This window comes from Sander vitreus, chromosome 19 (assembly GCF_031162955.1).
Source record: "Sander vitreus isolate 19-12246 chromosome 19, sanVit1, whole genome shotgun sequence".
NCBI classification, from domain to species: Eukaryota; Metazoa; Chordata; class Actinopteri; order Perciformes; family Percidae; genus Sander; species Sander vitreus.
This window is the reverse complement of record NC_135873.1, coordinates 20525438-20551938: the sequence shown is the minus strand read 5'-3', so window position 1 is coordinate 20551938 and position 26501 is coordinate 20525438. Positions and strand designations below refer to the sequence as shown.

Genomic DNA, 26501 nt, shown 5'->3' with positions numbered 1-26501 from the left:
TTTGTGGATTGTGTCCTTTACCTGCAGGTTGTCTCCTATCCACCAGTAGAACACAGACAGGTTTGCCTCAGTGGGAAGAACTATGGCAGTCAGATTGACCTCATGGTTTCTTCCAGTAATGGGAGCCACTTCCAGGTGCACTTCCTGTAGAGGGGCTGTAAGAAAAGAAAACATTTAGGTTCAAGATTAGGAATTAAACACTTTCATTCACACACTGCTTTAATTGACTAATGGTATGTTTTTTATAGATTGTATACTGTATGTGTGTCCGTGTCCAGAGAGCAGTAAGTCAAACAGATGGTATCCTGGGTGAGGACGTAGTATCAGGTTGTTGGCTGAGCACCACCACAACAGCCAGTGGACCTCGTCCCTGTATGCAGACTCATCTCCTCCTGATATGAGCCCAACGACTGTCAAACACCACATTTTATGATGGTATTCGTCCCGTCTGTGTTGTTTCTCCGACAACAGCAGGGACCATTGTGCTAGTTTGTGTCTGTTAGCTCATAGCTTTAGCGGCAGAACGTCCTGGTGTTGGAATCCTCTACATTGAAATACAGTCACACTTTTACACCGTATTTTAACCTTGTTTAATCCAGTTACTACTGTAGGTAACGGTTGGCTAACGTTACCTGCTGTGTAACGTGTTATTAGTGTTTACTAGCTAACGGTAGGTTAACGTTACCTGCTGCCAAGTAACATGTTACTAGTGTTGACTAGCTAACGGTAGGCTAACGTTACCTGCAGCCAAGTGTAACGTGTTACTAGTGTTTACTAGCCAACGGTCTTTAAGTGCCTTCTTAAAACATACTTTTATCGGAGACCCTTTCCTGATTTTATTTGAGCTTGAACCTCCTTGAACGCCCTTTATTCTCTTAAATTGTTCTTTTTTTCTTACCTACACTGTACAGGTTTTAAATGTTAAAGACTGAAAGGACTGGGGTAATAGATTCAGATTATATCTGAAGTTTAAAAATGATGCCTAAGCAACATCTAAAACTCACTTTTTAACCACATTATATGTAATTGGTAACACTTTATTTCAAGGGGTGTGCATAAGACTGACATGACACCGTCATAACTATGACATGTCACCTCATGAACATGAAGTCTATGTTCATGACTGTTAAGTGTCATTCAGTAAATTATGACACTTTTAATGCTAAGTTAGCATTGTTTAAGATGTTTGTACAGCTTAACATTAACGAACATTAACGAAGACAACAATCTCTGTTATGACAACTTAACATTAAGCAAAATAATATAACCGTCAATGTATTTGTTAAGACAACTTGACATTAACCTTGACAACAGAGCCAAAAATCTGTCATGGAAGGCCTAATTATCAAACTTTAGTAAACTATTTAGCTTTATGTGTTAACATCACATTATTATTACACATTATCATCATTAAGTGGTTGGTTTTTATATGGCTGTCATAGGACCAATATAATTGCGTCATTAATATTTTTCCTTGACCTCAAGTGAAACAATTAGACTCATGTTTGATTTTACCGTCAAGTGCTTTTATAACGGTCTCATGAATAATTCCTTTGACCTCAAGTTAAGTGGAACCATTCGGACTTGTAATTAAGAGGTTATAAAAGTTATAATATCAGTTTGACAACCGTGAATACACTAACGAGGTGATTTAATGAGTTTTGGACTTTAAGCTCCTTGAATGCCCTTTATTCTCTTAAATTGTTCTTTTTTTCTTACCTCCACTATACAGGTTTTATACACCAAATTTTCCACACATAAGTAACCCTTATTTTTAAAAACTGACATCTTTTTGATGGGAACTCTGGTGCTGGTAAGTAGGCGGGCGGCAGGTGGAGTCCTATACACACTGGAGTTTGAGGACTTTGTTTGAGGTACCATTGATGATACTGTTGAAGTAGTCAAGACTGGATGTTAAAAATGCATGAATAAGTGTTTCTTCAGAAAGTTTCTTTGCATCCATGCCTGTTGAACAAGTGGTGAGGGTGGAGTGCGTGGCAGCAATTACGGTCTTGGGGGAGAGGTAAAGTTGCGTGTCATTGGCGAAACAGTGAAACCTGAGGCCATGGCAACTTGGAGTTGCTCTTAAAAGACTTGAGACTTAGACTTTGACATGCCTTTTAAAGACTTGACTTGGACTTGCCCTCTAAAGGCAGCCTTCCAAAAAGACATTATACACAGTTGTCTAATTACCATATGAAAACATTCAGTGACTGTCTGGGAGACCGACCTGTCACCTGGATGTACATGGTGGCCTCGTCGTGCCCTGCCATGTTCTCAGCCTTCACTGTGACCTTGTAAACGCCTGAATTTTTGTAGCGATGCTGGATAGGCTCATCTGTCACCGTTAGGTTCTGGTAGATAGCCCGAACCCCATCGCCAAGGTCCACCTGGTACTTGGTGCTGCTGGTGTCACCCTAGTAGGAAGAAATGAGGACTTTCAGCAGATTTAAATTCAATGGAAAGAAGAAAATAAGAAAAAAAACTTTCATCCTACCTGTTCCTGGTGGACAATGAATGTGATGTCATCACCAGGCGCCACGGCCAACATCTGCCCTTTGATGCTGACCTGTAGTCCTTTAGGAGGCAGCAGAGGGCAGTTGTGCTGTGTGGCGCTCTGCTGCTTGTTTAGCCCCCCTTCACACATGTTAGATATCACCTTCCTGTAGCTGAAACACAGTAGGTGTGTAATGTATGAGTATGAAGGTGTATGCAGAGTATTTAAAGGAATATTTCAACATTTTGGGAGATAGGGTTGTGTTCTTTTTTGTGGAGAGTAAGATGAGAAAGTCAATATCAATCTCATATACTGTATGTGTCTTAAAGATGCAGTAGATAAGCCTTATATAAACTTTCTGTCATATTTGCTGAAACTGACCCTATGTTCCAGTAGAACTACATGAAGCAATGTAAGCATTTAATAAAATATCCAGCTCCTCCGGCTCCACCTACAGCCTGGAGTGCGATTTGTAAAAATCCACAGCTCCCTGTTCAGATGCACCAATCAGGGCCGGGGGGGGGGTGTCTAATTCGTGTCAATCACTGCTCATGCACACGCATTCATTCTCCCTTGTGGGGGGAGGGGCTTAGGAGACCGTTTTGGGCTTTAGCGGAAAGGGGGGAGGGAATGAGAAGTTGTTGATGTTCAAATTTTTTGGCTAAGTCCTGGATCTTCACAATCCTACCTACAGCACCTTTAACTGGGGTAAATAGATTCAGATTATATCTGAAGTTTAAAAATGATGCCTAAGCAACACATCTAAAACTCACTTTTTACCACATTATATGTAATTGGTAACACTTTATTTCAAGGGGTGTGCATAAGACTGACATGACACCTCATGAACATGAAGGAGTCTATGTTCATGACTGTTAAGTGTCATTCAGTAAATTATGACACTTTTAATGCTAAGTTAGCAGTTTAAGATGTTTGTGTTATGACAACTTCACATTAACGAAGACAACAATCTCTGTTGTAACAACTTGACATTAACCTAGACAACATAACCAAAATTAGCTGGTTATTAGCTGGTCAAGGGAATTATTCATAACACTGTTATAAAAGCACTTGACGGTGAACTCAAACGTTATGAGTCTAATTGTTTCACTTGAGGTCAAGGAAAAATATTAATGACGCAATTATATTGGTCCTATGACAGCCATATAAAAACCAACCACTTAATGACCATCTAAATAGTTTCTTAAGTTTGATAATTATGTTGTCATAATAAAGAACTTGTTATATCTTAAATTATGACTTTCAAAATGATGAGTTAGCATTGTTTGGGATGTCTGTTATGACAATTTGACAATAACGAAGACAATCTGTGTTATAACAACTTGAAAGCAAGACAATAATGACGATAATCAAACTATTCATACAGACAGTTTTCAATAAAGGTTTCGGATATTCGCGCCAGCTCATCTACCATGTTGGTGGGACAGCTACTGAAGAAAAAGAGAAAGTGACAGATGATGCAGTGTGAGCGGACGAGAAAGAGCGATCTGGGCTGCGGAGAGTTAAAGTTTAGCGGTGAAGATAGCAAGTGAAGTGTACAGTAGCTAGAGTCTGCAGTTTGAGCACAAATAAATGCTGAAGCTCTTAAAATCTGGAGGTGTACCGTGCATGGGTGATTTTAGACTAAATTTCTTCTCAGCCCCTCTAAAAAATATAATAATAATATTAAAAAATGTTTTTAATGAATTTTGGTGCTTAGAGTTGCAAACTTGTCTGTTAGTGACCGAGGATAAACGTCAGCTGACGTTGTTGTTCAGTAGCTAGCTCAGAGATTATGGGCTAATGAAATTACTGATTTAGCAGGTGGGGGGGTTAACACTTTTGCATGCACTATATCTGTGTCACATTCTCATTGAGGGCTTAACCCCCCTAAAGGTCTGATCCTAGAATCGCCCCTGGTACCATGTCTGAGTGGAGTCAAGGGGATTAGCTCCAGAGACTCCAACCCTGTCTCCTCCCCGAAGGTAAAGCTAACACTAAGCTACTGTAAGCTGTTTATTAAGTTTCCTTTTAGCAAAATACTAAGTGAATTTCATTCCTTCTGGAAAACAGTGTAGCATATGTCTAGGGTTTTTATTGTGAAAGGTAAGAACAGAAAGAGTGTCTCTGGTAAACGCTGCCTTTTTCAAGGTTGAAAGGAGTAATACAGGTTGCCGTCTGTACAGTCTGTGGTTCGAAAAGCAGCCTCCATGTTGTTTTGGATGATCCCATGGTTGAAAACTGGATACAGCGTTCAAAGCCCCGTTCATTCCAATTAGAGTTGGAGTCTTCTGCTCTGCTTCCGCATTGTGCGGCCCAAAACCTCATGATGGACATGCGCACTACAGTGTTGCCAACTCTTTTCGCATGCGATTGCACACAATCTCCTCTCATTCAAGTATTTTTTTGGACAGCAATAGGCTAGCGTTTTCCCCCTGCTTCCAGTCTTTGCTAAGCTAGGCTAAGCACATCCTGTACTGTATGTGGGTGTGTGTGTGTGCGCACATGCACAGACCCAGTGCTGGACTCGTAGGTTTTTCCTAGGTGGCAGTCTTCGGGTGGTGAATCTAGATCATGCCAGAAGTCAGCAAAGCAGTGATTGCCGTCCGTGTGAGAACGTTCAAAACCATAGTCACTACACAAACCACAGGAACACAGACATCATAATTAATTTAATTAATACAATTAGATTATTTTTTGAACCACTCATACACAACGAAATGTGCTGGTCTAAGAAAATAATGGTTGGATGCACCGGAGGAAACAGAGATTACGTAGGTTTAGTATGGTCACGTCCAGTTTAATACTAATTTAGAGCATTATATGATTTTAATAGACACTTAATAGATAGATAGGTGATGGTATACATGTACCTATGCATTCAAATTGTGCACATTTAAATACTAAGTTTGTCATTGTGACAGCCAAAGAGCCTGTGGCCTTGTTCTTTGTGCTGTGTGAATGCTTGTGCACTTGAAGGTACTGGGCCGCGGTGATAACGAGATAACTGGGAGCACCTGGCCACTGCTCCCACGCTACTTAACCCCGTCTGCCCAGAGCATATGGTTACATTTAAATGATTGATTTAAAATGTAATAACACTAACATAAAAAAAACTTAAAACTATTGTAAGTGAAATACAATCACACTTTACACCGTTTAGCTGTCAGCATTTTAACCATGTTTAAGCCAGCTAATGTTACCACCCAATGGTAGGCTAGCATTACCTGCTGTATATTAATTAGCGTCACGCCCTAGGCAGTTTAAATTCATTTTATCTCAATGGTTGTAATCTTTACACATTTAAATAGATTTTTAACCGATTCACAATGCATAGTTACATCCCTAATAAATAAATAAATATATATATTCTCCCTCTCTCTCTCTCTCTCTCTCTCTATATATATCTCTATATATATATATATATATATCTCCAGTTTTCAGATACAATAATCTATTATTGTCATTTATCTATCTGTGGAGTGCTCACCAGTTGAAGTCTTGCTCGGTGCATTGGCAGGGTTTGGTGGTGAGAGCTGATGTGTAGCTTTTTCCTTTGATACAGAACGCTGTGTCCTGCCTTTTCCGGAAACTCCTTTCCTGGCCCATAATGCACTTCTCTCCCTGAGGGTGACCATATAGAAATGACAATTCAGTTTTAAAAGCATAAATGTACTTTAATTAAGTGTGTCTGTACCGTATTTGTGTGTGTGCATTACCTGCAGGTCTGTGAGCTGCCAGGACACGTAGTCAGACTCAGTACACTGACGGGGGAAAGACTGCCTGAAGTCCACTTTGACTAACTCCCAGTCTGACCTGTAGCTGATGTGGCCAAACACACTGCGAACACACAAACGATGCAAAACAGCTGTATTCCAATAACATAACTACCAATGTCAAATCTAAATTAACAAAACTTGTTTTTTTACTACTCAAAGTTCATGACCATTGTCGTGGGTTGAAACATAAATCAAAAACTACAACTACAATAAAACATTTATGATACAATTTATAAAGATATACTCAGGCGATCTCCATGTTTTGGCCATGTTTTCTGTTTACATGTTGACTGTTTACTGGGAGTTTTATTTAAAAATACTATTAATTTTTCATATAGAAATGTCACAGATAAAGCTTTAAAAACATTGAAATAGTAGTAAAAATATGTATATTGATCAATGTGCATATATGAACAAAGAGCTCCATGCTCATATTAAAAGGAAACTACAAGGGCCTATAGGATTGGACTGACAATGGATTCCTCTGAATCTGAGGGAAGGATGTATGGCCCATTAGTGTCCACTGCCATCTGCTGGCTGTGTTGAAGCGATCTATCTGATCCTGTGGTAGTTGCTTGCACATATACTAAAAGTGGAACCAAAAGGGCAGATACTGCTCTTTGACGATGTGTGTGACTGTTTTTCCTCGAGGAAGACATGTAAGTAATGTGAAGAAATAAATAAAAGTCAACATGCTAAAGGGCCTAAATTCAGCAAAACAAGGACACACCAAGGCCCTGAGTAAAAGAAATCTTTTATAATGACTTTCTATATTATAACTAAGCAGTTATAATTACTTTCTTTGAATATAATGGGGATGTATCAGATATTGACTTCAGTTTTGACTGCAGTATTCTGTGCAGATGTTGGAGGAGAGAAGTCAAGGAAGTCCAACAGCCACTCTCAGAGTAGAAAGGAATGTGGCCATATCATGAGGGAGTTGCCACATCCTGTAGGTCAGACATCTCTTAACTAAGTGAGGGGTTACAGGGGAACTAGGACGCTCCTCCTTCAGAAAGTCGGCTGAAGAAGTCATTAGACCAGGATTGCGCTGAAGCAAAGGGCCAAAGAATCCTGGCCCCAACCAACCAATGGGATGAGGCGACACCCTGGAGTAGAATAGAATATCAACTGTCTGAACTTGGAAGTCTGGGCCATATTGCGGAAGCATTTGAGTGAAGCATGTAATCCTTTTGCTTTATTACTTATAATAAATAAAGGTCAAATGAGATAAGCTGTTGGGGCTTTTGTGACTTCCTCTCAATTAAAGAACACGACAATAACTAAATAAGTCGTTTTTGGCGAAAATAACATTAGCCTTGCTAAAATATTTTGTAAAAGCTCTAGTGTGATGGTAGAATGTGAAGATTGACAGCGACTGCTGCTGCCCTGGATAGTTGGATTGCAAATGGCAGTATCAGGGAGATATGGTGGCGAAATTCTGCTGTATAACCGGGACGACATATTGCTTTTGCAGCATATGGATTACCCAGCACCGGACTTGGACAACTGTGGGGAATTGATAATGAGACAATGCTTACCGGGGCCATAAACACTGGCGGAGGAAAGCACCAATGAGAAAGCAAGCAAGGAGATGGGGAGTGAGGCAGAGGCTGAAGAGACTCACTGGCACACACAAATGTCTGCCGCTCCTCAATATCATACTCGCCAACGTTCGCTCTTTACGCAAAAAACTGGATGAATTTCAGTCGGTGTACAAGGAGGCCAGCTTGATCTGCTTGTAGACCTGATCTAGAGCTGCTACCTCTGTCATTTAGACCCAAGTATCTCCCCCCTGAGTTTGGTCAGCTGGTTCTAGTACTTGTTTACATCCCCCCCTTCTGGCAACGTCACACGCGTGTCATAGGCCATTGCGTCTGTTCAACAGATTGAATGTGCATCTCCAGATTCCTCTGTTCTCATACTAGGGGATTTTAATGGCTACAGGATAATTAAGACACTACCAATTTACCAACAATGTTACATGTGCCCCCAGGGGTGACAGAACAATTTACCTCTGTTATGGGAATGTAAAGAATGCATATAAAGCACGCATAAAAAACCACCACTTAGGACTTAAGACCATAATATGATCCCTGCCTACCGCACAAACCTGCAGAGAGGGCGTGGCTAAGAAGCTGTTGAAAAATTGAGACAATAATCTGGTTGAGACTATACAGGGCTGCTTTGACTGTACAGATTGGGAGGTGTTAACACAAGGGAACAGCATTGAGGAAGCCACGGATGTAGTTACTCACTATATCACCTTCACAAGGTAATGATTGTCCACACAAACTGTTAAGGTATTCTCCAACAATAAACCCTGGATTACAAAAGCTATGAAATTAACTCTGAATGAAAAGAAAATTGCATTCAACTCAGGAAACATAATTGAGTCCAAACTTATTCAAAATAGACTAAACAAAGAAATAAAAGCAGCAAAGAGAGGGTACAAGGAGAGAGTTGGTAACTCTTTTGGGAAAGTAAAGCCAGGGATGCCTGGTGAGGTGTTAAAACACTGGCTGGCCTCCCTAACAACAACTCAACATCCTCAAATACCAATTTTACTGCAAGTGTGACCAGTACTGTGTACTCATGAGACGGAGAAGCTAATGGCTGAGCTCCCTCCAATGTTACCTACCCAAGTACAACTGGAGCTGTGACAGAGGGGGTGGAACTCATGCTGACAAGGATGAAAGGAAATAAAGCACCAGGACCTGACCAGATCTGTGGCCGATTGCTGAACGCCTGCTGCAGCCAGCTGGCTGGTGTTTTTTGTCATCTCCTCAACCGCTCCCTGTCAGAACATTCAATCCAATCACTCTGGAAATCTTAAACCATCTCAGACCTGCCAACATGTACGCATTTTTCGTACTCGGCACACATTTTGACCCTTAAGTACGCTTGTACGATTCGCTGCTCTCTAGGTACGCATTTTGTTGCATCTCGCATTTCGCCAGTTTCAGTTTCTGTGTAATCTACATCTATGACGTTGATTCTGCCGCTGAGCCACAGCGTATAAGTGGAGTGAAAAGCTTTCGGCCAATCAGAGCGCTGCATTTTAACCCTCCACCCACCTACCCCTCCTAGCCAAATGCTTCACGCGTTTAATTCAATTCAGTGCCTCAGCAAGCCAGGCTGTCCGGATAACTGTAGGCTTGCATGCCATGGCTGAACCGCCTCAAAAAAAGTTTCGGAACGATTTCTTAACAGGAGAGATGGCCTTGCCTCCACATGTCCAGGCTACCTCACATAGACAGTATATAGAACCTCATCACACGTTCTGCACCATGTGCAAGACAGACATTGACATCAGTCACCAAGGGGCAACAGGTAACAAACACAGTCCCATAAACAAATACTCCCCACCCCCCGAAACATAATATTAAAAATAAATGGATGATAAGAAAAAAACGTTCATAGTGTCCATCAGTGATGGGAGTAACACGTTACAATTCAGTGGTTGAAATGACTGCAGAGATGGTACATTTGCGATTATTTTTCGGAGTTGTTTTTTTGGAGTCGTTTACGCTGCGTTGAAGCGAGCTGTCCCTTCACTATTCCGTGGTCAGAACCAGAACCAGAGATGGTAACTGACAACATCTGTGTCCTGTCAGTGGCGACAGCAATGTGCCCGAGCAGCTGACAGATAACATGTCGGGAATTAATGTTTAGTCTTGCTACACGTAATATTACATTTTATCAGCGGTGGAAGGTAACAATAGCCTACCGTCGTCAACACAGTGCAACCTCACCTGGTAGGATGAAAACTGCTACAGATTGATGTCAACCCGTACCTGATCCTCTGGATTCTCTCATTCCTGACAGACAGACACCAGAGGATCCGAGTCAACAATCACCTTAGTTAATCCAAGACAGACTGGCTGTCATTCCAACAGAAGACTCCATCTCCAGCATTCCAACACACCCCAACTACTATAACATGTTTACAGACCTGCTGAAAAGGTCAGTCAGGCGACATATACCAAGAGGATGCCAGACCGAGTACATCCCCGGGCTGTCGGAAACATCCAGTGATCTACTGAAAGCCTACCATAGGGCATACCATGAGGACCCTTTCTCCTCCACCACGGAACCTGGAGAGATCCTGTTGAACAAAGTCGAAGGCAACTCTGGAAGGAGCTGATAGAAAACACCAATATGACCAACAACAGCAGGAAGGCATAGGCCACAATCCGCCTCCTCGGTGAAGACCATACCATACCGCCGGACAGCGGTACCAGACCACCCACAACCAGCCAGAGCCCTCACCAAACCCTTTGATCTACAAGAACTTGAAGCTGCAATTAGCACGCTGAAACCTGGGAAAGCAGCAGGAATCTATGACGTACTGGCGGAAATGATACAGCACCTGGGACCTAAAGCAAAGACCTGGCTCCTAGCAATGCTGAACTCATGCATGGCACAGAAAACAATCCCACCAGTATGGAGAAAGGCCAAGACTGTCGCAATTCCCAAACCTGGAAAGGATCCATCATCCTCAAAGAGCTACAGACCCATTTCCCTCCTCTGCATCACCTACAAGCTCTACGAGAGGCTATTGCTTTAATGCCTTATGCCACTTATAGACCCTAAGCTTACTAAAGATCAAGCTGGTTTCCGTCCTGGCCGCGCCTGTGCTGGGCAGCTACTAACCCTACCTAATCCAACACATTGAGGACGGTTTTGAGTGCAAACTCATCACCGGAGCAGCTTTCATAGACCTCACCGCTGCCTACGACACTGACCATGATGACTTTTTGACAAGACTGGCGACCTCGACCTGTGCCAAATCATCAAAAGCCTCCTCAGTCGCTTCTTGTCCAATTAAATGACAAGAAGAGCAAATGGAAAGCACAAAAGAACGGCCTACCACAAGGCAGCGTACTGTCCCCCCTCCTCTTCCAACATATACACTAATGACCAACCACTTCCCCCACAATGCCGCTGCTTCATCTATGCGGATGATCTCTGCATCACCACCCAACAGTAGAACTTCCAGAAGATTGAGCCTGTCCTGGAAGGTGCCCTCCAAGAGATGACAACCTACTACAATAACAACCACCTGAAACCCAACCCATCAAAAACCCAACTATGCAGCTTCCATCTTAAAAATCGAGATGCGAAAAAAGAACAGAACGTCTCATGGGATGGCCACAAACTCTCCAACCACCCCCACCTGTGTGAGTCACACTCGACAGAAAACTCTTTCAAAACTCACCTTCAGAACACCAAAGCCAAGGTCAACACTCGCAACAACATCGTGCGCAAACTGGTAAACTCAAAGTGGGGCCCCGATCCACCAACCATCCATGGAAACTGCCCTAGCCCCGTGCTTCTCCACAGCAGAATATGCATGCTTAAGCTGAAGCCACTCCCACCACACCAAACGGATTGACACAGCCCTCAACGCACTGATGCTCTGCACAAATATAGTTCCTAATTGATAAATAAAGTTCATTGAAATGAATTGAATCAGGTTTGGGTCAGTGTATCTTTTGGTCATTCGATTTTCATTTCATAAACGGATATTAAAAAAAAACCCAAAAATGGTTATTTGATTTTCATTTTAAAATACAAAATTTGAAATTGAAATACAAGGCGTTTTTTCCTTTTCATTGTCAAAAGGGAATGTGGAAATTTAAAACATGCTTCAATTTTAATTTTCAATTTCATATAACAAAAAATTAAATCACAAAACCGAAATGAAAAAATGCCAATTTTTTCATATTCTGAGACCGGATGTTGCATTTTCAAGGCAGTAGCACATTCTCTTAATACATCCATGACTAGCACCGGTGGAGCCGACCAGTTTAGCTTTAAACCAGGCTGCAGTTGAGGGAAACTATAGCCTAACTTCCTGAGCGACTGATCATCCGTTTTTTGCACCTCTTTACATAAACATGGCTATGAAATACATCATGAAATACATAAATGAGGCATACATATATATTAGTCATTATAGTTCAATAGCCTATATGTTTTACATATATATTTATTTCAGGGGACTTTTATTTATTTCCGTCTATTTATTTGCACGTTATGTTCAAAGGAAGTTTGGTTATCTCACAGACTCAGACTAAAAGCAACTAGCAAGCCTGTCTGACATCAGTGCATCAAAGCATATCACTATCTGCAAAGAAAAGAAAATATGAACATGAGCGCAGCAGATGGTCCGATTCCCAGCTTAGCTAGAGCGGGTAACGCTAGCTCTGCAGACGGACCAGAGTCAGTCAGCACCGGGGAGCGAACACAGAGCGAACCGGGGACCCAGGTCACAGGTTAGGTTACACCTGCTAGCTAGCTGCAGCGGCAGCAGTGAACATTATAACATTAGACCCAGCACCGGAGGTCTGATCCCCATGATCTGATCCCGAACCGCCGGTGACTTTCTGCCAGATCAGCAAGCTTAACGGCAGCAACCGAAAGTTTGCTGGGATCAGACTTTGGCGCTGTACGGTAACGTTAATGTAACAGTAACGTTACAGCTGTGAACTGAAAGTCAAGTCCTCAGCTGGTTTGCCAGTTGGTAGAGACAGAGAATCAGAGGAAGGCAGGAAGAGAGGGTTATAAAGAAATGTGACATTATGAAATAAAAGTCCCTCCAAGCATTATCAAGAGTATAGCTGGGTTTTCAAAGTCATTTTAGCCTGGGCTGAAAGCAACACTGACAGTGGTAGCCTACACTGGCGCTGTTGCATTGGAAATGACAACATCCGGTCTCTGAATATGAAAAAACGGGCCTTTTTTCGTTTCTATTTGAGTGATTTTATTTTTTGTTATAAGAAATAGAAAATTTTAAATTTCTCTCATCCCCTTTTGACAATGAAAAGGAAAAAAACGCCTTGTATTTCAATTTCAAATTTTGTATTTTAAAACGAAAATCAAATAACCATTCATTTTTTGTTTTTTAATACCTGTTTATGAAATGAAAATCGAATGACCAAAATATACACTGACCGGTTTGGCTCCAGGAGTAAGTCCCAGTTTCCATATTCTGACCATGTCGGACCAATTGTTAAAAAATCCACAAAGTTTCAACCCACCTACAAATTTGACTGCTGGACCATGTGTTTATTTGTCCCAAACAGCAAATGTCCCAACGGTATGTTGCGGTTTTTCTGTATTGTTAGCTAGCAATAGCATTTTTACCAGCAGTGACTACAATGCTGGTATTGTGTTCACCTTGTAAGTCTGTGTGTGAGTGTGTGTCATCACAACATGTAGTCCTGAAAATACCTACTATAGCGGGAACTACGACAGAAGTGGATTTGAGCTTTACTTTACACCCCTGGCCAAATAACCTGTAAAAAGGCAAATTAATATCTAAAATTTCCCAAAATGTTGAAATTTAAGGGGCAAAAAGTTCAAAAAAGCATCTCAATCAGGGCCGGTAGTTTCATGCCTTAGACTGGCCTACTTTACTTCACGACTGATTATATTAAAATAATGTAATTAAAACTTTAGTATATAGGTCTGCAATAGCACACTGTTCTCTACAGCCTTTCCAATTCACTGCAAATATTGCTTTACAATGTAGATTTATAACATTTACCATCTTTACAACAACACAATGCTGTTCAACAATATGATCATCTATTTTCTGTGCAAATAAGTGTTCACAGATATCCAAACCTTAAAATGAAATAAAATAAATAAAAATATAAAATAAAAATACTTTTTAATTCCACACTGACAGCAGCTATCCCCTGCATACTACTGACTCTGTTTCTGACACTAAATCAAATTTTAAAAATTGTCATAATTCACAGTACAAATCTCCCCTTTTTACAAAGTCGAGTCACTTTCATTCATGTAGTGCAGAATCATCTGGCATCATTAATTATCTCATGGCCTTTTTTTTAATACAGAGCAGGTCTACACTATACTCTTTATTAATATTCACTCACTCAATGAGCAATCCTGCCTGCCCACTCTGCAGTTATGAGCTCATGGCTGGTGATTGGTACGGTCTCTTCATTGTCCCTGTAAGCAGCAGACTGGACTAGTGGCTGCTGCTGACGAGCTACAAGAAAAAGTTTCATAAATATGAATGCTGGTTTGCAGACAACGCTGTATTATGTTTTGCCGCTAGCATCCTGTACTGCTCCTAACTAGCTTACCCGTGTCATTGTCTTCATCTGGCGTTTCACTCTCGCTGGTTTTAATGAAAAAGTTGCTCAGTTTAGCACACCCAGCCGCGTCACTTTCTAGAGCTTTCCTTTATTTTTTTTCTCGCGTTTTTAGCATCGCCTTTGCGCTTTCTATCAGTTTTCCCTCCATCTCTCCATCCAGGACCTGTACCGGTCCAGGGTCAGAAAAAGGGCAGCAAAAATCTCTGCAGACCCCTCACATATTTTTATATTTCTTACTACATACTATATGTTAAGGGAGTGTTGTACTTTGAGAGCAAAGAGTAACCAGAGTCAAATTCCTTGTTGTTTATGCAAACCTGGCCAATAAAGTTGATTCTGATTTTGATTTTATAGCTTCTCCCGATTAGCCAATCCAGGCCTGTTCTCAATGATCATATGTCATCATCAGATGGTATAATGTGTGTTCTGAAAATTTGTTCATACAGTACAATTATGAATAACAAAATACTATTATATACTATTTTCTGCTCTGTATTTAAAGGTGTTTTCCCTTCTCCTCAGCAATTACAACACAAAGTCCTCATCCACCCCGAACCTGGCCATTGAATCAAATCAGTGGTATCCTAGTCTTTGCTTTATGTTTTGAATAATACAGAAACAGCATTCAAGTTGGATTACAGGCAGGACTGGTTAACCTCATTTAAATCCCAAATCACCTGTTTTTCAAAGACTCAAGTCATCATGCATTTATTTGTCCACTTAACAGCTGGCTTCCTTTGAAATTCTGGTTATGATGTTCCGTATATGATGCAGTCATTGAAAGCTCCAACACACAGAGCATATTACATGTGGATTATTACTATACATACTGTATGAATAGATTCTTCTACATTAAAATCATACAGGAGCAAAGCCTTGAAAAAAAGTACTCCTATTTCACCTCCCAGAGCTAACACCCCATCCTTTCCACTAGATGGTGATGTCTTACAGGTAATGTCTACCATTCTGAACGCTGCTGTCTTTTCCTTGTGTGTCAGTCAGAACATTTCGTACCCACTGTTACTATCACAAGATTGTGGTTCGATCCCAGGCTTCTCTGGCCACATGTCAAAATATCCATGAGCAAGACACTCAACCCTAAGTTGCTCCCCAGATGCTGTATGTATAGCTGTCCACTGCTCCTACTACTAAGGATGGGTTGAACGCAGTAATGACATTTCACTGGTTCACATGGTACTATGTGTGTGTGTGACGATTAATGAATAAAGTTTCAGTTTCAGCTTTTCTCAGTTATGAGTCACGTCTTTGTACTTATTTATTGTATCATTGTAGTTGCTGTGCATCTCTCTCTCTCGCTCTGCCCCCCAACTGCTGGAGGCAGATGGTTGCCCACCTGAAGCCAGGTTCCGTTCAAGGTTTTCTGCCTCAAGGAATATTTTCCTTGCCACTGTCACACCAAATGCTATTGCTCTTGGGGGAATTGTTTGATCTCTGTAAATTATAGAGTGTGTGGTCTAGATCCTGTCTGTAAAGTTTCATGGGATAACTTCTGTTAAGATTTGACTGTCAGGGTTTTGGTATTTTGTTCCGTCTTATTGTGGTAGTCTTGTTTTTCTGTTATGTTCCGTTTCCTGTTTTATTTTGTAGTCTGTCTTGTCTCCCTTGTCTTGTCCAGTTACTTCCTGTCTTTGTTTGTTTCCAGCCTTTTTTGATTGTTCTGCCCCACCCTGATTTGTTTCACCTGTTGTGTCACCTGTCCAGTGTTAGTCTGCGTTACCTGGTGTATTTAGTTCCTGTTCTGTCTTTGTCTCTTGTAGGATCATTGTTTATTCTGTTGCCTGTTAGTGCTGTTCTGTATCTTCGTGTCCTGACCTGTCGTGGCTACTCTTGTCCTGCTTCCTGGTACGCTTACCTTGTATTTATTTGTCGAGTAAATTTTGCCTACCTTTGGACTTTTGTTTGTAGTTTTGTTAATACATTTTTAACTGCATTTGGGTCCAAGCCTCACTATTCCAGCTGAAACGTGACATTGACACTACAAATAAAATAGAATTGAAAGTTCGATGATTCGATTAGTTTGCTCATTAAAACTATGTATTGTTAATGCTGTCCCTTTCATGCTTGGTTGTGAAAGGGTGAGTTCACTCAAGTTACAAAAAGTGACTCTGCAATAACTCTGAGCTAAGTGGCTCCTGTAGTCAGGTGTGCTTTGCAATCCATGATGCGGCAGAGCATGCAAACTGTAGCAGCATGCAATTTTTTTCTCTCAGAAATGGACTGCGCTCAAGCTTGCCTTCACTCACATTTACGTGGTCAAACTTATGAAGAATACTAAAAGTCAAAGATAAAATGTATATAAAGATATAGGCCTATATTAAAAATATGTATTCAGGTTTTGCCAGCGCTCTATGTTGGCTATAGTAACGTGTCAGTTTCCAGCTGTGTAGAATGTGTATCCATGTTTTAGAATGCAGTTGCAGTCAGCGCAAATGCATTTGCTATAAAGACTAGAACAACCTAGAAAACAATGTAGGCAACTCGGGAGAGAGCTGAAAATCCCTGCATGACTTGATTGTCTTAATTGTTTTTCAAATCATAGACTGATTCTGTTAAGACAAGCTTATGAATTGACAGCACAGTGCGCCGCTATCTTTGTTTAAGTTCATCTAGTTCACCCAGCAGTCGATCCCTCTTTCTTCCTGCAATAAATGTTAGATCATCAACATGATAGATCAGATACTGTTTTATTTTCACGCTATGTGAGCAATATATGTGACGTTTATGATAAATACAGGTAAATTAAAAGCTATTTCAGCATTGAAAATGTTTTAGAAAAAGACGTCAAGTGTGGTATAATCAGACGTTTATTTGAAATTTAAATCCTGGCGCCATGCCTGACATGACACCAAAACAATCTGATCTATATACCACAAGTAGTTGGTGAGAAAATGTGTCTAGTATTTCGGTGAACGTTTTCTCCCAGTCCAGATATGTACATTATGGTGCGTTACTGCTCATCTTGCACACAGTAAAATCAGTTATTTTTTAGCATGAAGTTTAAAAATCAACTATTGCTTTGTTTGTTAGCACTTTTTTTCAAGTTTGAGAAGCTACTCCACAGCCATAGGAGCTCTATTAGTGAACAAACACAACTCCAATCAGCTAAGTGGAAAGAAATCAACATTCATTAACAGTGGAAAACCTCTTCCTTTAGTCTTATAAATAGAAGAGCTAAGAGGGAGCAAACATTACCACGAATATGTTTGCAAGTCATTTCCAGGAGAGATGCAGGCATTTGTTTTTCAAAGGATGTTCATTACAGTGCATGGTGCAGGGAAATACAATAGTGAAAATGTTTTTTCAGTAGCAATAAAATGGCATGATGCTCTCAGACAGCAGCATGTGCAGTATAAGCACATTGAGTCTGTCCAGTCTCTGATTTGTCCAGCAGCCATTAGTATGAGTGGTGGACAATCTCTGCTTCCCCCACCTGTCCTTGGTGCTAAATCACTGCTCAAAGACTTCATTATGGGATGGCAGGCGGTGCCGTCAGAAATCGAAACTCAGTGGCAAGGAAATAAACCCTGTGTCAGGGTACAATGGCGGGCTCAACTCAGAACACAGAGTAAAAAGGCAAGTGCGTTCATTTTCCAGAGAACAACGCAGGCAACTGTACAAAATCGGCAGGCAGAAGACGTGGTCAAAAGTACAAAACAAAAGGTCTGGTAACACTGGAACAAATACACACTGGGAAATGACGCTGGAGAGTGAGACACACGAGGTACCTTAACAATCTGGCAAAGAGTAAGTGAAACAAGGGGAGTATATATACACTGGGACTGGGGAAGACACATTAGGGCAGGGACAGGTAATCACACAGACGGGAAGACAAGTGACCTGGAACAAAGACAGTCTATTTCAAAATAAAACAGGAAGTCCATGAAAACAAACAAACACGCAAATTAAGAGCGGGAGCTGGACGTGACACCCTGGCTAATCTGTCAGACATAAACTGCTCTCAACACCCCTCCTTGGCTGCTGACCCTGGAGCCAGATATGTATGTGTGTGTGTGTGTGTCTTGCACATGACAAATAATTGTGTGTTTAAGTGTTCAAGTTTCTTCTCCTTGTGTGGTACTGCCTGTCTGTCGATGTGTGTGGCCATCTCTTTGCCCTTCTCAGCAGATTACAGCTGGGAACCGGCCTTATCTCTGGGCCAAGGCCTGGAGTCTGAGATGATGTGACAAGTCTCACTCCAGCTAACTCACTGATGAAGAGATTGGGAAAAGAGAGGGAGAAACTATATTTCTTAAACATAGAAGAGGAACGCTTGAACGCTACATCAACAATATCAGACGCTGCTGATAACCAACATTTTGTGCCAATATTCAGTAGTATTAATTTTCACCAGAAGAGTAAGGCACAGAAAAATTGCTCCTGATGCTGCGCCACCGGTGTGTCAATGTGTGTGAATGTTTATCTGATGGTGGCACCCCTGTATGGCATCCTCGGCCACCAATGTATTAATGTGTGTGAATGGTTCCTGTACTATGTAATGTAAAAGCGCTTTGAGTAGTTGTTGCAAACTTTGCTGTCCCTAAATCTGAACCACTATTGTGAGGAAAAGTACATTTTAGCTCACTCAACATTAATATAGCAGCAACGTTTCTGTGTAAAAGGTCCGCCAGTGAATAGAAGACAAGCCCGATGTTACCTTTGTAGAGCGGCTCTCCATTGCGCATACACACCACTCATGTTCTGCTCGTCATGCCCGGTGTAGCCAGACACATACATGCAAACGGTCTGCATATGTTACACATTCAGTGTAGCCTGCTCAGTGACCTAATTTAGGATTCTAGTGGCCTAAGGGTAAAAGCTCTTCCTGACTCTCTCAGTGCCAGCCTGTTGTATCCGGTACCTTCTTCCCGACCTTAATAGGGAGAAAAGGCTTATTAAGTTATTTATTTGGTGGCTGGGATCTTTAATGATTCTCATAGCCTTTTTTCTTGCAACACCACTTATTGTTCAGCCAAACTAACCACTCTTTGCAGGGCCTTTTGGTCCTATTCGGTGCTGGTTCCATATCAGACAGTAATGTTCCCCGTCGGGACACTCTTGATGTGTATTTAATGGGGGGTACCTGGAATTTCCTTAAGCATCGGAGGTAAACAGTACCACGGAAATCCAGAGTTCTTGCGAGAGCACAATTTGAATTTGCTAAGTGAGTCACTCTGGCATTGAGTAATGATCTATGCCCTTGTAGCCAAGCTTCACCAATCACATCGGTGTATCTGGGTTAGGGTTAGCCTAACCCTAACCCCCTCAGATTGGACAGATAGTCTAGCTAGCTGTCTGGATTTACCCTGCAGAGATCAGAGGAGCAGTTAACCATAGTCCTCAGAAATCGACTGGAGTTCAGAATGCCAACACAGAGACAGAGGAAGGTGAGGGACATCCGGCTGAAAATGAGGGACACCCGGCAGAACTTCCGGCGGACCAAACTAACCCGTGAATGAACAGCAACGATAGAGACTATATAGGTGGTAACCTTTATAGACCTAAGGTTACCATCTTAGGCCTATTATGGATGTTAACAAGTAAACATTGGGTGTTGTCCACAGCTTGTATATTAAAATGTTTAGAATGTAAGATTTAGCACGCTGTCATGTTAGCATAGTATAATTCTGAAATGGAAAAAGGCATCACACACATTTAACATGTTAGCAGATTAGCAATGCAGCATTAACCCTCTGGGGTTTAATGGTGTGTAAAATGTATTTCATGATTTTTTAAATAACTGTTAAATAAGTATTAAGTTAAAGCTGAGACTGACTAACAGTCAGCATTTGTTTGTACACTTACTCCTAATACACTTTCAAGTCTTGGGCAAATGGAAAGTTTAGGCCCATTACTAGAGTGCTAGATGGAGAGTCAAGAGATCAGACATTACGAATGTCTGTGCAAAATTAAACAAAATGGTTATGATATGTCCCTCTGGTTGAAAAGGGTTTGACTGACTGACACAAGGCCTAATTCCTATAAATAACATGTGTAAGCCTACTACCGATCATTTCTATAATAAATGTAATCAATCTAATAACCTATGCCAAATAAAAAGTGCATGACCGGCTACTAAAACAACCTGCCCTAGACTGCTGTGCTAAACTAAGCATAGTGGAGCCTGACAAAGAGTCCAGCAGAGACAGGGAGACCGAAACACAGTGCACAGGAGTGCAAAAATGCTCTGCACCTAGTAATAAAATGTCAGAGTGGAGAAAAGTGAGACAGGGAGGGAGAGCAGAGCATGCATAAAGGCCTCCTCTCCCATCAACCTCTGCTGTAACGGCAATCAAACTTTCTGGAGGTGAAGAGAGAGAGGACAGCTTTGCAGGAAATCAAGAGTGACCAGCTTCTGTTAACGTCACGAAATTGGGCACCCCGCTCCAACAGACCGAGAGGGAATTGTTGTGATGGGAGAGAAATTTCAGCTCCCTTGAATGTAGTGTGTGGGCCGGCAGGGCTCTAGGATGTGTAAAAGGTTGACAGAAGGTTTGACCTATTGGAGATGTACTGTGTGTTTAATTTATCATTCCACAGAGATTTCTTGAGTCAATATACTAGAATGTACACTTTATCCTGTAATGGAAGCTCAGATTTGGAAGTGTTTCTGTCAAGATGTCTTCAGACCATTTAAGATTAAACTGCACCTATGACTTTCATTTTATTATTCAAACAGCAGTTTGAAAGTTAACATTTTTCTTTTAGAAATGGGGGTTTCACTCACGTCATAACCAGGGTCTCGTCTCCTGGCTCACTTAAGAGTCCATCGACGAACACAGAGGTGCTGGTAAAGTTGTGAACAGTCCAAGTCCGTCCTTCATCAATACTAAATCTGTGAAGAAACAGACAGTGTTCACAATCACCACATTAATAAGTCTCAATGAGCCATCGTTGTTTTTAGAACAGCCTTGCACTAGAGTTAGTAATGACTATAAGAAACACCACACTCCTAGGATTTGACCATCTTTCAAACCCTGCCCCTTGTCAATTAAAACAAGGGCTGTGATGAAAACAGCATCAACGCAATACCGGCGGTGACCTGACACTCCCGCAGCAAGGATGTCGTCACTGCATTTTTTATTTTATATACCTTCTTGCTGGTGAAAGTTACAGGAGAACAGATGTGTGATATGAAATATAATGAAAACAATAATCATTATTTAGGTATCCTAATCGACTGTCTGCTATCGTGTATTCAAGAGATTACGGAGAGAGAAAAAAACTTGACAGGCTTAAGTTGCTCGTCACTTTAGCTTTCCACAAGAATTAATGGACAGTCCATTACACGTATGGGGGATTTCTTTTGTGTGTCTGATTATTATGAATTATTTCTAAAGGAAATATTTAATATAATACACAGTAGGGACGGCAGACATTTCTCCGTTCTCAGCTGAGGTGGACACATTAACGTTACCATTGTGTTTTGCCATTGCACTTTGCACAGCTAGCGGAGTTTCCTTCTGCTTATAGATATTCAACAGCAGCTAACGTTAACCTACCGCTAGCTAGTTAACACTATACTCGACAGCAGCTAACGTTAGCCTACCGCTAGCTAGTTAACACTATACTCGACAGCAGCTAACGTTAACCTACCGCTAGCTAGTTAACACTATACTCGACAGCAGCTAACGTTAGCCTACCGCTAGCTAGTAGCTGGATTAAACACGGTTAAAATGCTGACAGCTAACGCTAAACAGTGTAAAGTGTGACTGTGTTTTACTGTAGAGGATTCAACACCGGGATGTAACAATCTGCAGCTGCCGTCGGAGAAACAACACAGACGGTGCGTTCAATGAAACTGGTAAACTACAGCCTCGTGGTGCATTTGAAGTTATTGTAAATGTCCTTTTCCTATCAGGTGGTTGTTTTTGTCGTTCAACAGCAATTTACTAGTGAAATAAGTTATTGTTATTGTTATACATTATTATTAAATCATTTCATTTTGACCATATGGCCTTAGCAACAAACAAGCCGACTGTTGTTTAGTACCCTTTTTTTTTAACTTTCTTAAAGCACCCATATTATGCTCATTTTCAGGTTCATGATTGTATTTTAAGGTTGTACCAGAATAGGTTTACATGGTTTAATTTTCAAAAAACACCATATTTTTGTTGTACTGCCCCGCTCTCTCACTGCTGCAGATCCTCTTTTCAGCTGGTCTCTGTTTTAGCTACAGAGTGAGACCTCTTTTCTTCTTCTGTACTATCTTTGATTGCACTCGCACATGCTCAGTAGCTCAGATGTAGATCATGTCAGCTAGCTAGCTCCATAGACAGTAAAAGAAAGGCTGTTTCTCCACCTTCAGTCAGTTAAAAGGCAGGATTAGCTGGGAGACTTCTTCTAAATGAGGGCGCACATGGAAGTAGTTCTTTTGTAGATTATGGTGAACTTGTGTGTGTTGTAGCAGTGCTTTGCTATTGAGAACGAGGTAGCATGCTAGCGTTAGCATTAGCATTCTAATGCTACGAGCTAACGGTTGCGGTTAGCCAGCTCGTTTCGGCTTGTGACGTCACAAGCCATGCCGATTTTGAACAGCTCACTCGAAGACTGAAGGCAGGACACATTCAGGAACCGTATCTCACTCAGAAAAGCATGGATGGGTTTTTTACAAAGTTTGTATGTGTGTGGAAGCACCAGAGACACAAAAGAACACCCCAAATCCCAGAAAGTGTTTTTTCATAATATGGGCACTATAAAAGTATCTGTTCAGGCACCATTAATTATGTATGCGATTAATTAATTACAGAGTATGTAATTAATTAGATTACATTTTTTAATCGATTGGCAGCCCTAAATATAAAATAAAATAGTATGAAATCATTACGAAAATAAAAGTAGATTGATATAACACAATGTGAATTTATTTAATCCTACGAAAGGATAATATATAATGTAATACCTGTGTAAAGGAAATGTAATACTTTGTGAATGAAATTTCAGACTTTTAAGGCCTTATTTTTAAAATATTGAATTTAAGACTTTCTTAAAACTCTGCTAAGACTTCACACAATCACCTCAAGGGACCAAAACAGTCACAAATTCCGGCATACTTCTAAAACTACTTTTTACAACAAGTACAATCATGAAATACATTGTACTTAGATAGTATTCTAGCTGAACTTGTGCTGAATAGAAAAAAGTACTAAAAATACTGCTTAGATTTGTTCAAATTGACAACAATATCAGAGCATGCCAAAATCCTCTGTGTCTGAAAACACCCTTAGACCCCAGAGAGTTACCTTAAAGGTCATCCTCTGTAGGGATTAGTTCTATACTGACACTAGAACGATCAGCTGAGCAGTCAGTGGTACAGTGGGCACTTTTTGTGGACGGAAATGAATTAAGTTTCATTGTAGCTTGTTTTGCCGCTGCCGACTGCAGCAGTCTTAATACTGGACCAATGTCAAAGTCACTTAGACATAAAAACATAGGAACACAGGGTCCAGGTTGGAAAAAAAAAAGTTGCCTTTCAACTCGTCGGAATCACAGATGACACCATAGCAACTGTCAACAACAGAATCTTATTTCACTGGTTTCACAAATAAATGGTCATTATACAAATTTGCTAGTCTGCAGTATGTAGACCTAGCTTACAAAAAGTAACAAGCTAGTGAAGAGGAAAATGTTTATGTGCTGCTGGACAACAGTCTAGTCCTAGTCCAGTGTTGGCGGAGACAAATTACTATTTAAAAAACAAACCAATCATAATCTGTTTCGCTTTTTACTGTTAACTAATAATTGGCGCTTGTAGAACTGTTGTATAAAAGCAAAAAGGCCTTGTGCCTTTGACCAAAGCAAAGCAGTGATGATATTCAGTACAACAGTACTCCTCTCGTGTGATATTGCTTAAATAATATCTCATCCTGTTAAAGGATAGGATAGGATTAAGGATTGCTATTCATATGTTGACATAATGTAACAGTAATCTTACTTGAGTATCTTGAGTGGAATAGAGGTGTCCTTGATGGCAACAATGACCCCACCGTGGTCCAGGTACAGGATGTGATGCTCCTCCTCGAAAACCTTAAAGTAGAAAGTTGGAGGTAAAATGACAAGAAAATCCTATTACTAAATGTAATAATATATTGTTATAAGTCAGTCCAAATTATGTTAACATTTTAGAAGTGTTCTTAATTTGGTACAAGTCATACTTTGGTGTACAGTATGGAGTAAAAGAAAACTGGACAGATCTAAAATTTGACTTTTGATGATGAGAGGGAAAGTGTAGAGAAGGCTAGGAACAGCAAAGAGGGAGTGAAGAGGGAAAAAGACGAAGAGAATGTACCTGTCTCCACGTCTTCCCGCAGTCTGAAGTTATGTACATCTCTTCCTTATACTCTACTAGTTTGGAGCCAAGGTTACCTGAGGGAGAGATCAAGAATTTTAAAAGCAGGCAGGGAGTTTTATATGAGGCATGCAACAACAAGAATTAAAACAGTCAGGGAAGAACATAGAAGTGGAGAGAACCGATGTGAGGAGACTAGCCAGTAAATAACCAAACAAAGACAAAGTCAAATGCAGTACAGTAGGTTTGAGGATATCCCTCTTAGAACTATTTTAGGGGCTTTACTTTTTGATTATTCTTTAAGCAATTTACCGAATGGAAAGAATGGTGGTAGCGGGGGAAAGGAAATAAAGGGTGGGACGTAACCGCCCTCTTAAAGCATTATTTTGACTCTTCAGAAACCTTTGGGTGACGTCATGGGTGAGGTCACGGCTACCATGTCTATTTTTTTATACAGTCTATGCTCTAAACACAACGCTACACACATCCACACACAGAGACAGACCTGCAGGGGCACCGGTGCGACCAACAGTGATGGGAGTAACGCGTTACAAAAGTAACACAGTAATGTATTCCTTTTTGCCGTAACGCAGTAATATAAACACATTACTAATTAAATTTCGTAAATATTATACTTGTTACAATCTCAGTAACGTGAGTTACAACGCATTTTAACGCAACATTTAGTGGTGGTTGTTTTTTTAAGAATTCTCCAACAACGTGAAACATTTCGGCACAGAAAAAAAAAAGTCTGTGAGTGTTATTTCCTGTTGCTGGATCCGGTGGTTGAGAAGACTGCAGAGACGCAAACATTTGCGACATGGACATTATTTTCAGGAGTTGTTTACGCTGCGTTGAAGCGAGTTGTCTCGTCACTGTTCCCGTGGTCAGAACCAGAGACGGTAGGCTAGGGACATCTGTGTCCTGTCAGTGCCAACATCAGTGTTTTTTTATTTTATTTAACCGGGTAGGCCGTTGAGAACAGGTTCTCATTTGCAACGGAGACCTGGCTAAGAAAAACGTAAGCGTGCGAGACAACATACAGTTTCACATTCAATACAATACAGGAGTACAGAATACAATATGCTACATAAAGACTAAATAAAGTGCAGATTAAGTAGGCATTACAAAGCTGGCACAAATGTGTGGTGTAAGTAAGCCGAAGGATATGCGAAAGTGATATGGTGATAACACAGTATACATTAATAGACGGTCTGTATCACCGCTTAAAGGGTCAAAATACAGATATTGCAAATTGTGGACCAGTTAGTGATTTAGAACAGTTATAATGCAATATGCATAGATCTACTGTCTGTAAGAAGCTAAAACGTAATGAAGAGCAAATATACAGTTAGTGCAGGTCGTGGTCTAGTTCATGATGTAGATCAGAAATAACGCAGTAAATATGAAAGACAGTCTATACGAATGCTGAATGTAGTAAAGAGTCAATATACAGTTAGTGCAAATATAACAGAATTATACAATATACAGAAGAGTATAATATATCAATCAATATACAGAAGAGTAGATGAGTGGTGCAAAAGGGCAGGTGCAGATGTGCATCTGAGCAAAAATGCAGTGGGGCATGACAGAGATAATGGAATTAGGGTATGCAAAAACAGGGTGTGCAAAAACCAGTGCATGAATTTTGGATATGGAGAGTAGTTAACACTTACAGTGATCGGATAGGAGCACAGACAGACGTGCTTTAAAGGCACTTAGTGGGATTAGGATTTTGAGTTTCAGGTTTTTTTTGTAATTCATTCTAGTCATTTGCAGCTGAG

General features: G+C 40.7%; 1 protein-coding gene across 1 annotated transcript in view; it reads right to left on the bottom strand.

The window, feature by feature from the left end:
* sorcs2 (sortilin-related VPS10 domain containing receptor 2) overlaps positions 1-26501 on the bottom strand; it is a 353877-nt gene that overhangs the window by 14200 nt on the left and 313176 nt on the right. Inside the window, exons 12-20 of the mRNA XM_078276317.1 lie at positions 24718-24794; positions 24364-24455; positions 21157-21264; positions 6217-6337; positions 5988-6121; positions 5013-5132; positions 2498-2669; positions 2231-2417; positions 22-155 (exon numbers count right to left, since the gene is read on the bottom strand). Of these exons, the coding sequence (XP_078132443.1) occupies positions 22-155; positions 2231-2417; positions 2498-2669; positions 5013-5132; positions 5988-6121; positions 6217-6337; positions 21157-21264; positions 24364-24455; positions 24718-24794 (1145 nt within the window). The remainder of the gene's footprint in view (positions 1-21; positions 156-2230; positions 2418-2497; positions 2670-5012; positions 5133-5987; positions 6122-6216; positions 6338-21156; positions 21265-24363; positions 24456-24717; positions 24795-26501) is intronic.